Source organism: Chaetodon auriga, chromosome 10 (genome assembly GCF_051107435.1).
Source record: "Chaetodon auriga isolate fChaAug3 chromosome 10, fChaAug3.hap1, whole genome shotgun sequence".
Taxonomy (NCBI): Eukaryota; Metazoa; Chordata; class Actinopteri; order Chaetodontiformes; family Chaetodontidae; genus Chaetodon; species Chaetodon auriga.
In genome coordinates this window covers 23,093,948-23,108,518 of record NC_135083.1, presented here as the reverse complement: position 1 = coordinate 23,108,518, position 14,571 = coordinate 23,093,948, and the positions used below count along the sequence as shown (strand labels likewise).

The following is a 14,571-nucleotide window of genomic DNA, read 5'->3' as shown; positions in this document are numbered from 1 at the left end:
ACTGGGAATGACCACAGACTTCTCTTTTTCCGCTCGTCTGCAGTGAGCCAATCACAGAGGAGGGAGACGGGGAAACTGAGCATCTGCCGAGCGAGGACGGTGAGTTCATGCAGTACAGAAACACACACACACACGTGGCAGAGTTTCCATTAGACATAGGCTATGCATCACTTACTATTCTTCACATGAATGTACCACAAACCAAGCCACATTTACATTTTGAATAACCATTTCAAATTAGGATTCATCAGCATGCATGAATCATACGGATTTGGGATAAGATTAATGAGGAAAAGCGCCTGAGCTGATTGTAACCGTGCTGCGTGTTTGCATTTGTGTACAGAGTGGGAGGCAGTGGCTATGTTTGACTACGTGGCGAGATCTCCAGCAGAGCTGTCCTTCAAGCTAGGAGAGCTTCTCATCCTTCACAGCAAGGCCTCCTGTGATTGGTGGAGAGGTGAAGTGGGAGGTGTTAAGGGTCTCATCCCCCACAAGTACATCAGCGTGCTGGATGGGTGAGTGACGTTTCTACTTCCGAACCACGCAGGCAACCATTGCCACCGTATTCACAGCCATTACCAAGATGATCTTCCTCGATGACAGAAGTGGGTCTTGAAATGGATCTCGGAAGTCTCTATCCCGGTTGAGACAGCAGATTTCATTTGAGTCTTGCCTCCTATAATTTGCTGAATTTGCCTTCCAAATGAGTCAAATTTGTTTGCAGTAACCAAGGACAGCAAAAATGACTCATTTCCATTTTTGATACGTCAATTTAATAATGTTTTACTCATTTTCTTACTTGCAGTTATCATTCTCACATCTACCTGTTAAATATGAAGCTAGAGCCAAGACATGATGAGGTTATCTTAGCTTAGACTAACACCTGCAAAAGAGCTGGCCTGCCTCGGCACAAAGGTAAAACTGAAGCGTAAATGTGGTTTTCTTGGCGAGGAGCAGGGACGTCCTCACGGTGACGACAAGACTTAACCTCCCATAGAAACACAACGCTTCATTCTTTGCATGGATTAAACAAACAAGATAAAAGATGTTAATTAGTGAGAGTGTGTTTGTAGGTGGATTTTGTCATCTTTGGAGAGAGCCAGGCCAGCTGCCCCCTCCCCCCCCGTCTCCAGTCTTCATGCTAAGCTAAGCTCGTAATGAACAATAATTTTAAAAGAGTTCCTGCATCTCGGCCCTCAGCACACTCAGACCCATGTGGTGGTTGTGTGTCATGAAAAAGAAGAATCCCTTTAAACAGGTGTTATAGTTTTAAAATGTTTTGGAAGCACTGGCTTGAACACTCCCTGAAAAGTATTTGAACATCAATTTTACATTCTGTACTTGTGTGTGTGGGTGTTTAAACTGCATGTCTAATTCATATTGCCTTATACCATTCCACAGTTATCTCATGCATAGTAATTACAGTAGCTGTACAGATACAGTACAGGTGGTACAAAACGCATGTGTTAACAGAAATATCTTACAATGTAACCACAAGCCATACCCTCAAACATTTCCCGAAGTTTAAATGAACGCAGACTGAATAAAGAAATTTACATTACAAAGGTAGTGTTTCTGTAGAGCTGTCGCATTGTGTTGTATTTTAAGGAGTTTGCTTTATTTTGTCCACCCACCATACATTTCTTATTTTTTAGAAAAGATTTCATGTAAAAAAAAAAAAATAAAATCTGGCCACACTTAATTTTACTCCCGCTTCTGCTGCCTCCCACAATTATTTTGCAACTCAAACTTCATTTCATATTTAAACTTGTACTGGTTGTACTTTTCAAAGTGAAAGATAAGCTTTATATATCTCTCTCCTCCTCTCCTCCCTCAGGTCAGAGCGAGGGAAAAGAGAGGAAGGAGGAGGAGGCAGCACTGGAAACCTGACAGCAGAAGATCCACAGACGGAGAACACAACCCGGTACGCACGCACACACGCACGCACTCACATACTCACATATTTGAACACACACTGCAGTGTATGAGTGCATCCGCACCAACAAACACATGATGTAGACAGCAAAACCAACACACACACACAGACAGACAGAAATACTCATTTCCACATTATTGCACATGAATGCACCCAAAGCAGAGTTACAAAGTTTCTGTGCACGTCTTGACAGGATGCGGGTGAACAGCGACAGTGCTTCGTTGCCTGGGAGACAGAGAGGAAGTGAGGGGAGCCCCAATCGAAAGCCGCCAACCTCCCCTGCCACACGACACCTGCCAGTGTAAGACACTGCTCAGACACAATGCATACTGCATGCATGTGCTGTATAACATATGAAAAAGCAGCCTCTTCAGGTATAAATGATAAATCTTATCATGTAGAAACACTAACAAGGGAGCAACTGTCATTACATCAACCCACTTTAAAGCTGCTCCAATCATTTCCTTTATATTAACAGTGGATATGGGTGGGTCATATGACTATGTGGATGTGAAAGGAGTCACATGACAAACCCACGGATAATTATCACCTGACACCTACCACCTGAAGTCTGCTCAGCTGTCTGTAGCTGTTTAATGTCTTTCAGTTCACTGTTTTGGTTCACTCTTGTCGCTCTAATCAGTGTTGCTTTGCACTACATGTCCAGCACCAAACAGCAGACAAAGCTAGCAACCAGCTGGTGAACACAGTCAAACATTTAGTTAATAAATAGCCAGATATTTCCCTCAGGAGCTGGTAGAGACCAAATGAGTTAAAAGGAGAGTGCATATTGGACTTGCATTCATGGGATGGACAGGAGCTCAACTCCAGATGAATGTTTATGTTGCTCTGTCTGTTGGATGTTCACCATATCAACTGAATCAGCTCTAAGTTGTTAATATGTCAGTGTTGTATTCTCGGCTTGTTTCTGCAGGCCCCAGTGATCAAAAAATCAGTTATTGCAGGTTTGAATGACAGCGTGTTAATGGGAATTGCATAGCATACATATGAGCTAATGAAAAATACCCTTACAAACCGTCCTGTACACAGCATCTGCATAGTGAAGCACTGAGAGGATGGTAGTGCTGATCTTTGCATGTGCTGATATAGCTATGGAAGAGGAACAATTACAGTGAAGAGAAACTAGCCTGCATTTCATTTCTGACTTAAATTTGGACAGTTAGCATGTTCTGATATGACAGCTATTGTCAAGAAGTCTTTATAGGGTGAGACGATGGAGAGAAAATCAGCATCTTTCAGTCATCTCTATTGCAGTTACATTTTGTCTTACCTCTGTTACCTTTTGCCTATTAGGTCTCAGGAGCGAAGACACACTCTGGACACTGTGAGGCAGGGCGGCTTCAGACCCACAGACAGACCTCCATTTGGCCAGGCAGAAAGAACAACAGTGGACAAGGTTAGTCATTCATCCTGCTGTCACAAACAAAAAGGACAGAGGGCTCCGGCTGACATATCACACCTGTGAGGCAGTCAGACTGTTAATTCTGTCGACCTACTTAGAATTCAGTTGACTCAATCAAATTCTGTAATGTTTTTTTTACGCCCAAGGATGCTAGTAACACATTCAGGCTCTATTCCAAACGGCACATTTAATCCATTTTCTACACAACTCTGCTGAATATAACCCAGAATGTGGATTCATGCAAAAACTACTACCTGCTTCTTGGAACGGACTTCAGATGTGACGTTTACATAATCAGCTTGTAAACTAACACTAGTGTCTGATTGGCTGACACTGAAGTCCTGTTGTAGCAAACCTCGTTTGCACACAACCAGCAGCTCATTTCAACCTGCCTTGCTCAAATGGCCTGCTTGCTAAAAAGCTAGCTACGGTTGCTCTGGTTGAATGTGCTGATGCTGCTGAATCTGCATCCTGCTGTGTTTGGTGTCAAGGGCTACAGATACGCCTCTGATACAATAACCTCAGTTTGGAAGGGAATGGATCTAATCGGGCTTCTTCTATTGAGTTGCTTATTCTCTTCTAGCAACGGTTTGTGCATACTGTCAGTTTCCACCGACGGCAGCTTAGCTAACTTTGCAACACAAAAATAGGCCTTGCCTCTGCAGATATCTCCCATCTGTCCTATTTGTATTTGGGTTAGTGAATAAACAGACAAATGCAAAAGATATTCATTTGCATTTGTGTACTTATATAAGATTGGGTTTAAAATGTGATCTAACAGACTTTGGTAAAGGCATGGTGCTGCCAGGAGGGCTGCTTGAGCATTGCCAAGACTGGAGAGTTGCTGGGCTGCAGAAATGTTTAACATTCACAATAGAAGAACAAGGACATAAGACATCTCAGGAAAACGTTAACAAGTCCAACATTACATAAAACGATGTTGTCAATGAGGCATTGTAACAGAGGGACGCGGTGATCCATGTCAGAATACACAATTCTTCACACTCTCCTGTTCATGGTAAACCCCTGAGGGCCTTTGGGCTGGGCTCGGACCCAAAGGCTGCTGCTGCCTTTAAAAGAGAAATGAACATTATTCAATAATGCTATCAAACTGTTAACTAGCTCTGATCAAAACAGCATGCAATGGCCTCAAGGCCTCATTTCCTTAAGATTCAATAAATAGTAATGAAGAAAAAGTGTGCCACATAAGTGGAAGTCAGTATCTGAAATGATAAAGAGTAAGAATGACTTTTCCAAACTTTCATTTTATTTATTTCTGCTGTATTAGTGTAAATACAGATGATGAAGTCTTTACACTCGAGTAAATCATTACAGGCAAAATGATGACCATCACACTCAGATATTTTTATTTTGGTTTCATCGGTCAAAACAGAGTAAGCTGTAGTAATCACAGAAGATGGTGTACGGACTGCAACTTTGCTCTTAACCCCCCTCTGATAGTTTGTGCAGTGCTCTGCATTGTGCGTATCGCCCCCTTACATCAATACGCACTTCCAACATTCACACCTAGCTTCAATAAAACAAATTCCTCAGCACAGGAGGGCATGTTTAGCCTTATGATACACTCAGAGAGGACATCTATGATCTTCATTCAGCTTGTTTCGCCATTAGCAAGTTGTCAACTGGACTTTTCAGCTTGACAGGCCCATTTGTTTGCAATAGCTTGTGCCACATTCATGTGCTCTTTTCTCTTTTCATATTTCTCAAGTGATGGATGATGGAAAGTCTTTGAGCCTGTCTAAAAGAAACCAGTTTTGTCTGATGGATGTGGATGTGAACGACATATCTGGCACCACATTTCAGTGTGCTCATTGTTAGTGTTCAGCCACAGGAAATCATGGAGCCACTTTTGAGAGAGAAGTCTTTTCTTCTGGGCTTGGTTTGATGTGTCTGTCAGTGGCAGAGCGCCAAAGAAGCTGCTTCACTGCTTCGCTGCGTCTTCTGTTTCTGGACATGTCTAACAGTAGGTTGACATGAGATGCGTAGACTGCAGTCTTCCTCTTCCTCTCTGAGATTAGTAGTGGTCAGAATCCATAAGTGTTGCATCACTGCCATCTGCTGGATTGTGACATCTTCAAAGAAATTACATTGTTCTCTTCTTCCACTTCCTTACATTTGAATTGTATAACAGTTGTGATGAAGTATGTTGCAGTGCTGTTGGGCAGGGTAATGCTGTTAAAGTAGCATTAAATCAGTGATGTGCACGCAGAGTAAGAAGCACTGCCACATGCTAATATGAGGTCTGTGTACTCAGAACTGGTGTCATGTGATTAACACATCACATGATTTTTGATGTTTAAAGATAAGAGCTTAGCATGTCACCTTCAGCCTCATTAAATGAAACTGACCTGCAGAATCTTAGTAAATGGGTTGCAACAGCATACCTTGACATCAGGCCAGGATTAGCCATAGCCATCATGTCCCCCAGCGATGAAGGACCACTTTTCATGTGATATTGCCTGTCAAAAATGCAACAATCATCCAGGAACCTTCACAAGGAATGACCTCATTAATCTGGCCACACTCACCTGATATCAGTCTAACCAATCACCTTCTGGGTGAACCCAACTGCAAAATCAATGCAGCATCTTGTGCAGTTGAGAAGTGGGGCGGCGTCTTTTGTTCGGTGGGAGGTGTCGTCAGGGTCAGACTCTACTGAACGAGGCTCCCTGAGGTCACATTTTCATGACCTTCCACGTCTCTCTCTCTCTCCCCCCTGCTGTGTTGCGTCTCCTCTCTCCCTCTCAGGAGATGATCAGCCGTCAGATGAACTCGGTGTTCAAGGAGCTCCTGTCTCGCCAGCCTCCCGTGCAGCAGTCCACCCTCGCCACCCCTGCTGCTCCTGTTCCCTCTTCCTCCTCCTCCTCCTCCTCTTCCGCTCTTCCTCAAGCTGCCCCCGCTGCCAAAAAAGTAGGATTCGGCCTCAGAGGACGGGCCCTTTTCAGACCGGTGGACTAAGAGGATGAGGAGAGGATGACTGGAATTATTGATTCGTTATCTGACAATGATGATTATGCTGATGCCGACGATATTTGGTGAAGATCTTGATTTATTTTTTTGACACGTGTATAATATTTGCATCTCTGCCATCTCATAGTGCCACTAGTCTCTGTGCCGTGTTACTGTACGTCCAGTGCGTCTGTTTTCCAGCTGTTTTTGGTCTTTTTATGTTTCGGTCTGTTTTTGTTCTCCAGGCATTTTCAATTTTTGGAGAATCAGGGATGTGACATCGCCAGTGATATCACCAGACTTTTTAAAGTGGTTGCCATGATACAACAACAAAAGACTTAAGCTGCCCCCTAGTGGCTTGCCCTGCTAATGTTTGCTTTCTTTTAAAAAAACAAAACTGATCTGGGGCCTGAGTGCCTTCACATCTTTTACTCTTCTCATTTATTTCACTTGAAATCGACCTGATAGGTTTGAACTGTGCATGTTATGTTTAAAAACATAATGTGATCTGGGAAGGTTGGAGCATTTTATGAAATAATTGAAGAAACTGTTAAAACTCAGATCATTATTTTGAAATGTTATTTGATCATTCGTTTTCATGACAGCATATTTTTTTTTTCCCTTTTTTCAAAGACTTTGTTTGATAAAGACGTTTTTCCCGATGACACTTTTATTTCATGACCAGTTTTATTTCATGATGTCACTTCATGACAGTGGTGAAGTCAACGCCCCTCACCTTTCAGCCAATCATATGCCATTCTAACAAACTCATTAACTGCTATAAGATTAGCCAGTTAGCTCCTGTTAGCTAGAGCAACAACAATGTTGAAGTTATTCTGGCTCTACAAACTATGCTGCTGCTGCCAATAAACACAGTACGTGGACACAGAAAGTGAATTTCTGGATCTTAAGCCTATGTAAAATGTGAAAAAAAAGCTGAATTTACTGATTAGCAAATCCTTTTTGACCTATGTTGAATTGAATACAGTACAAAAGACAAGATATTTAATGTTCAAACTGATGAACTTTATTGTTTTTTGTAAACATACACACATTCTGAATTTGAGGCGGGTCAGTCCAATACCTGAACTTTTTTACTGTGAAGCCATGCTGTTGTAACACATGCAGAATGCGGCTTTGTATTGTCATGCTGAAATAAACAGGAACATCCCTGGGAAAGATGTCTAGCTTGCAGCACATGTTGCTCCAAAGCATTAACAGTGCCTTTACAGAAGTGCACGTTACCCACGCCATGGGCACGAACACAAACCCCATACTATCACAGATGCTGGCTTTTGAACTTTGCACTGTTAATAATCTGGATGGTCCTTTTCCTCTTTGGACTGGACATCTATGATTTCCAAAAATAACTTGAAAAATGGACTCATCAGATAACAGAACACTTTTCCACTTTGTGTCAGTCCATCTCAGATCAGTAAAGTGTTCCTGAGCCCACGTAGTAATGTCCTTTACACAGTCATGTTGGTTTTTAATGAGATGGAAGGTCACAGGCTTTCAGTGTTGGTTTTCAGCCAGAGAGTCTTTTATTTTTTGATGACATTATGGATTGTTGATGGTGAATCCTCTAAATTCCTTGCAACTGCACATTGAGAAATGTTCTTAAACTGCTGGACTATTTGCCCATGTGTTTTTTCACAAAGTGGTGAACCTCTGTCGATCATTGCTTGTGAATACTGAGTCTTTCCAGGATGCCCCTTTCATACCCAATCATGATACTATCACCTGTTACCAATCAGCCTGTTTACCTGTGGATGTTCCAAACAGGTGTTTTTGGAGCATTCCACATGTTTCCCAGTATTTAGTTACTCCTGTCCCAACTTGTTTGAAACGTGTTGCTGCATCAAATTCAGAATAAGCAGATTTTTACAAAAAATCAATGAAGCCGATGAGGTCAAACATTAAATATATTGTCTTTGCGCTGTTTTCAATTGAGTATATGTCAAAAAGGATTAGCAAAGTATGGCATTCTGCTTCATTTGTGTTTTAAACAGCGTCCCAACTTTGTTGGAACCAGGGTTTGGATTTGCTTTGGCTTGTGAGCTTCAGTTATTACTCAGCATCAAAATGAAGAGCCTGCATTAGCAGCGTTAGCAAGCTCCGGTTGGCTCGGGTGACAGCAGAGAAAGTCTGTCTGTCTTTTTGTTCTTCACAGAGTTGTGGGTCTTTCCTCTTTAGAATCAAAATGTGGCAGAAGTAATTCTGAATTGATTGGCTTACGTTAGCCAAAGTTAGCCTAGTTTCTGCTGTTAACATTGTCTCTTCATTTTGACACTGAGTTATTAGCCAAGCTCAAGTAAACAACAGGAGACGTTAGTGTCTGTGTCTGTTTATTTACAGTAGCAGCTCGACAGTTGAATCAAAATTACTTTGACATTGTGGTTGCTCTAGCTAGCAGTAGCTAATTGGCTAAATGTGGTAGCAGCTGTTGAGTTTGCTAGCTTGGGTGTCAGGGAATTATGGATGTTTATAAGAGCTGGATACGGCGCTGCCACTCAGTCTTGCTTCCAGTTTTTCCCAGGGGCCACTCGTGGTATTGCAGTGAAAAATTCCATGCAGCTTAGTATGTATGTGAAAGGTGAGAGGGCAGTGACAACACCACTGTCATGAAAAGTAGAATTCTAAAATAAAAGTCCTGTCCCTAAAAGTGATGAAAACATTTCATATTGCATTTAGTTTTAATAATTTCTTAAATAATTTCTCAAATAATTGTTTTATTTACAAAATTTATTCTTATGAATATTTATTTTTATTTATTTAATGTACAACATTTTGGGGCTCCACAGATGTTAGTTGGGAAAACTGTAAACAGTGAGTACTTTTTATCAGCATGCAGCATCAGCAGAGACACACACATACACACACACACGGGCAACAGAGATAGAAAACACATTCCCCTTCATATGTGATACATGGCCTGATACACAGGCCACAACTCAGGGCTTTTGCAGAGTTAGAGACGGGCTAACTCAGGTTTGGCTTCGAAGGAATAAGTAAAGGTTTCTCACTCAGGGCTTTGGTTGACTTTCTCTTCAACTGGAAACTGTGCCCTAGCCTCAAGAGCCAAAATGACCCCCCATAGAGGATTCAGTGACTTCCTCTGACTTCAACTGTGAATGCAACTGCGACATTTTGGAGCCGCGGTCGATATTCTTGTCTCATTCATCCACACATTTTGGCCCCCCCTCCTGACTATAACTAGCACCATCCACAGCTCAAAGGTGTGTTTCGGGATTTTTGCAGTGCAGTGTACAATTACTTTGACTCCAAAAGCATTTGAAATGTTTTTACATATGGCATCTCCACTCTGTTGTGTTTCAGTATTGGAAAAAATAGAAGTAGATTCCTTTTTTTCATTGATTCTGCTTCTATGATTAAAACACCCTGTTATTCTGGATCACTGTTTGATGATGTCACTAAATTTACTGTGTCCAACTGTATATGTGGTTAAAAAGATATGAATACAATAAAGATGATAAAGTGATGAATGATTAAGGGGTTGTCGGTGTATTCAGCTGCATCTGCTATGAGGCATGCCCCCAAAGCTTACCAGCTCCTAAAACTGGAATGGTAAAATAATGCAGTATTCAGTCATCACTGTGTCCCCAAGCTGTCCAGAGCAGTGAAATACTGCAGGTAATAAAAAGTTACACAGCACTGTGCCTAACTTACACAGTCAAATTCACTCAGCGAGTCAGCCCAAAGTGCTGCTGCAGAGGTCAAGTTGGAGCTTCAAACCAAACCCACATCAGTAATGGATGTAATATGCAACTGGATTCAATAATTAGAGCCTGTGCATGTCCATAATCATTTCCAAGTTCAGTTGCCTGCTACAATACAGCTGGTGGACTCTTTCCTGTAACTTGTTTTGCAAATCTTCAGTTCAACACTAGTGGATTGGAACACAGTGCTGTTTACTGCATCCTGAGCTTCATTAATATCAATGAGCTGCAGCTGCAGTGTTAGACCAAAGTTGTTGCTTTGTCATGTTTGAGCTGATAATGTTTAGGTAGTGATTCCCAACCTGGGTGCCGGGACCCTTGGAAAATCTCAGGGGACCAAATATCATTGACAAGATTGAGACATTTTGCCTGATCTTTATCTAATCTTTGTTTTATTACAAAGTACTGGAACATTTTCCCATTTTATGCTTTTACAAGCTCTTTGGTTGAACTGTTTCCAGCTCACGGACATTGCTGTGGCAAGGCCAAGCAGTCACAAATAGACGTAGTTTTGGTATCTTGTGGGGACTATAGCTTTACAACAAGAGTGAAACAGGAGAGAGCAGAGTGAGAGGCAGGTGAGACTGGAAGGAGAAACGTGAAACAAATGGACAGAGACAGGAAATGAGGACATGAGAGACAAAGAAAAGGAAGATGGAGAAACACTATATGTGAGGGTTGAAGAGCTGGGTGAGACAGAAGAGACAGAACCTGGACAGACAGATGAAGACTGAGGGACAGACGACCCAAAGCCTGCTACAAACCAAGCAGGACCTCGTGGTATGTTTGCTTTCTAGTCCAGTATAAAAACATGCCACATCTTGTCAAATTTGATGTATTCTGTCTGGTGTGATGTGTGTACTCTGAGGTTGTACAGAAGGTGGAAACAATTTTCCTTACAGAAGGACAAATAAATCTAAACCTAAGTCTCTCACTAAAATAATATGTTTTAAATTATTGGTTATTTCTGCTCCCACCCACAGTGCTCCTATGCCACACTGCCAAAACCTCCTGGAATCACATATAAAAGTGCTTAAATCCACCACTGCTGTACTGTGACTTATCACTGTGCGCAATGCAAGAATTCACTCATGGAATGAATTTAGATGTTTGTTGCATTATCTGTGTGTATGTTTGTGTGTCTCATTGTTTCAGTTTCTGTGTTACGACGACACCCAAGTGCTGCAACATGATCTTTTAGACCCATCCACTTCTCCTAAAATAACTCCTTACCACAGCCACCCAACACACACACGCAAACAAGGAGTAGCGGCACTGTACCACATTAGCACTTCTGCTGCTCTAAGTCGGTGTCAAACACTGTATGTGTCTCTCTGAGTTCCCATGCCAGATCGGCTCTGAGGGACATTGTGATTACAAAGCTGACCTGATCTCATTGACATTTGAGATTAGCACTCTCTTCAGGGCTCCCCTGGCCCGTCTCTCCGCAAGGGGTCACTGACACAGGATTAAGACAGCACTTTAAGTAAGGTAAGTCAGACCTGATTCATCATTTCTGCTGCTGCTGTCCCTGTCGTGGATCTGCCACGATGATTCATCAACGAGAATATGAGTTACTGCAGTTTGACACCTCGCAGCACCTGTTTCAAACTGGATCATATCCGATACATGCAAGGTGATTAAAAGTCTTTAATCAAAAGCTTAATCTTGCTTAATCTTAAAGCGATCCTGCTAAGATGGCCGATGCAGAATGATTATCTTCATTTGAAAAACATCACTTTATTATTACCCACTGCTATTTACAGATTTTGGTATGGCTTCCTTTTTGGGGGCTAAAGAACAGGTGGTAGTGCCAGTGCTCAGCTCGCTGTTACACTCTACATGCCTGCAATCTGCTGCAGGAGTGTATTTCTGTGCATGTGTGTGAGTGTGTGTGTGCATTGGTTTACAGCATAAATGTGTGCTTGTTAATATAATACAAGATCAGAAGAGGACGACTGCAGGTATCCCCACATTTTTGTTTGTCTGTGTGTTCATCTGTCTTCATCCACGTGAAAACAAGCATGCTCCTCTTCCCTCAGTGAGGATGATGATGGTGAGCGACGACTGTCTGGTGGAGTGTAAGATCGATGATGACAGTGATGAGGACAATGGAGGAGAAGAACAAATAAACACTCCTCCTCCTCCTCCAGAGTTTGCATCCAAAGCCCCGACGCCAGCGCCCAAGCCTCCGACCCCTCCCACAGCCCCTGCTACGCCCACAGCCACCTGTCCTGTCAACAGAGACCCTTATGGTATCAACCAGCACCTCAAGGTTTTCTTTCCCTTTTCCTCTCTCTATGAATCTACATCACCTGGCATTGGTTTACTGGGCGTCTGTAACATAGCGTCTGAATTACATTCTTCAGCTCTAACAGTGTTCTTCTCAAAAATTCCTTCATTCTGTCCCTTGTTTTGTATTTAATATATATATACATACACACACACACACACACACACACACACACACATGTTTTTAGAAAAAATAACAAATCTTCTGCTTCAGGCATATTTTAACCAAGCCAAGCGCAAGATCATCAGTCACCTCTAAGTTGTCTCAGAGATGTCAAACGCTGAATAGCCAAATTTTTTTCTCCAACTTGGACCTCTTTCTTCAAATGTCTGCACACATGCCAGAAATCTGGGTGTAATTTTTGCTTCTGTCAGTTGGAAATCCCTGTCTCACCTGAAGCTACAAAGCACATCAGTCAACGCTTGTTTATTTAATCTGCTCTCAAAATGAACTGACTTGACTTGGCATGTGCCACCCACTCCCTTGTTCCTTCTCTGTAGGTGGAGGTTAGTGACGTGCTGGCGGAGCCTGCCACACCTCGTAGCATAGACCAAGTGTGGCTTTACAGTGTTGTCGGCTTCGAGGAGACTCGTATTTGGACGTACCGCTGCCTCTCCTTGCTGTTTGCCGTGCCCTTCGCTTTCCTTTGTGGTATTTTCTTGGCCGTTCTCGCCTGTCTACATGTCTGGTATGCTGGTGCAATTAAAATATACCCACATAGGCATACACATGTGTCTGAGATGATCCCTTTAAGTTGTTGCCAAATAATTTTCTGTCAGCTGACTAGTTGATTCATTAAATAATTGTTTCAGTTCTAGGTCTGAAAAGGTAAAACTATAAACCATGAGAATAAAAGCAAAATCTGGGGAAACATTGTGATCTCTTGAGGGTTTGGAGCCGTTGCTTGACCCTTTGGTTCAGGACTCCACAGGCGATAACAGGGGGTTTAAAACATGATGCACTTTAATATAATCATCATACTTGCAATGACCCAAAATAAGATTTCCAGAAATTCACTGAACGCAGTCAAGCAGGAGTAACACCCAAACCACACCGTGTTGTTTTAACACTTTGGTTTTTATACAGCATGAACGAGCCGCTGAACGAAGACCTGATGTGTTAATTGGTGAGCTTTAGAGGTGCCAGCAGTCTTATTTTGTTATTGTTGGATAGGGTGAGGCCACCTGCTTTTCCCATGTTTCAAGTCACTCTGCTAAGCTAAGCTAAGTCACACAGGAGAGGTGAAATAGCTCAAGGCTCCTTTCAATGATAAAAATCAGTTTTGTTTTGTTTTTTTAAGATTAGCTCTTTGGTTTACAAATCTGCATGCTGCCTGTATTGCAAAGAGGCAATATTGTGCTCAGGGTTTTGTCACTTAAACCACAAAGAAAGCTGTTATATAAGTCCTAACATGCACACATACTCAACTCAAACTTCAGATGCAGCATATCACACAAGTTCCTTATCCTTAGCTGACCATAGGTAGCAAGGGCTTCACTTTGATTCCCCCTCCTAAATGTTTACAAAGGGACATCTTTTTTTCTCATCTAATGGATCTGTCCATCTTCTCTGCTGTGTCATTCAATAACTCTGTCTCCCTCTCTCCCTCTAGGTTTGTGGTGCCTTGCATACAGCTGAGCAACACCTTCCTCCCATGCCTGCGATCTTTATGCATGTGTGCTGTGAATGTTTTCATCGCTCCCTTCTGCACGTCTCTCGCTCTCTGCTGCAGTCAAATCGCCATTTCACTGTCGAACAAGGACTGGCATCCACTGAGAGACAAAGAGGCCGTATGAACGTGACATGATGAGTGACATCGAATGACTGACTGAATGAGTGGGAGTGAGAGTGTCTGTTTAAAGTTGCATGTGTCATGTTTTGTTTTTTTAGTCTGCAGCCTGGTAATGTTAATGCTGTTTGATATGTTTTCCACATGTAAGGCCAATTCATACAAATTGTTATTATTGTTATTATTATTATTGCAGTTTGTTTTACACTGACTTTAGATGTATTTCTGACAAAATTGTATCAAGCTATCAATAAAAGAAATGTCCTGAACAGTTTAAAGAGTCTGACGGAAGAGTTCAAGCTGGCTCTCTCACAGTAGCTCACCTCAAACATTAGTAAATCAATATATAAGATTACCTGAACAATTTGTCATACTGAACTTTCTGCAGCTCCACAATGCTTCATTTATAATGGCAGGCTG

General features: G+C 42.1%; 2 protein-coding genes across 4 annotated transcripts in view; both read left to right on the top strand.

The window, feature by feature from the left end:
* The window catches only part of arhgap4b (Rho GTPase activating protein 4b), a 33,377-nt gene extending 23,535 nt beyond the window's left edge, over positions 1-9,842 (top strand). For all 3 annotated transcript variants that reach the window (XM_076740347.1, XM_076740346.1, XM_076740345.1), the window contains exons 19-24: positions 44-99; positions 344-515; positions 1,838-1,924; positions 2,130-2,237; positions 3,251-3,353; positions 6,129-9,842. In XM_076740347.1, coding sequence (XP_076596462.1) covers positions 44-99; positions 344-515; positions 1,838-1,924; positions 2,130-2,237; positions 3,251-3,353; positions 6,129-6,338 — 736 coding nt within the window. In that variant the 3' untranslated portion in view covers positions 6,339-9,842. The remainder of the gene's footprint in view (positions 1-43; positions 100-343; positions 516-1,837; positions 1,925-2,129; positions 2,238-3,250; positions 3,354-6,128) is intronic.
* A 2,274-nt stretch (positions 9,843-12,116) lies between these two features.
* On the top strand, positions 12,117-14,158 carry cav4b (caveolin 4b). The gene is made up of 3 exons (XM_076740177.1): positions 12,117-12,344; positions 12,863-13,050; positions 13,975-14,158. The coding sequence occupies exons 1-3, from the start codon at positions 12,117-12,119 to the stop codon at positions 14,156-14,158; spliced, it is 600 nt and encodes a 199-aa protein (XP_076596292.1).
* Positions 14,159-14,571: the final 413 nt, after the last annotated feature.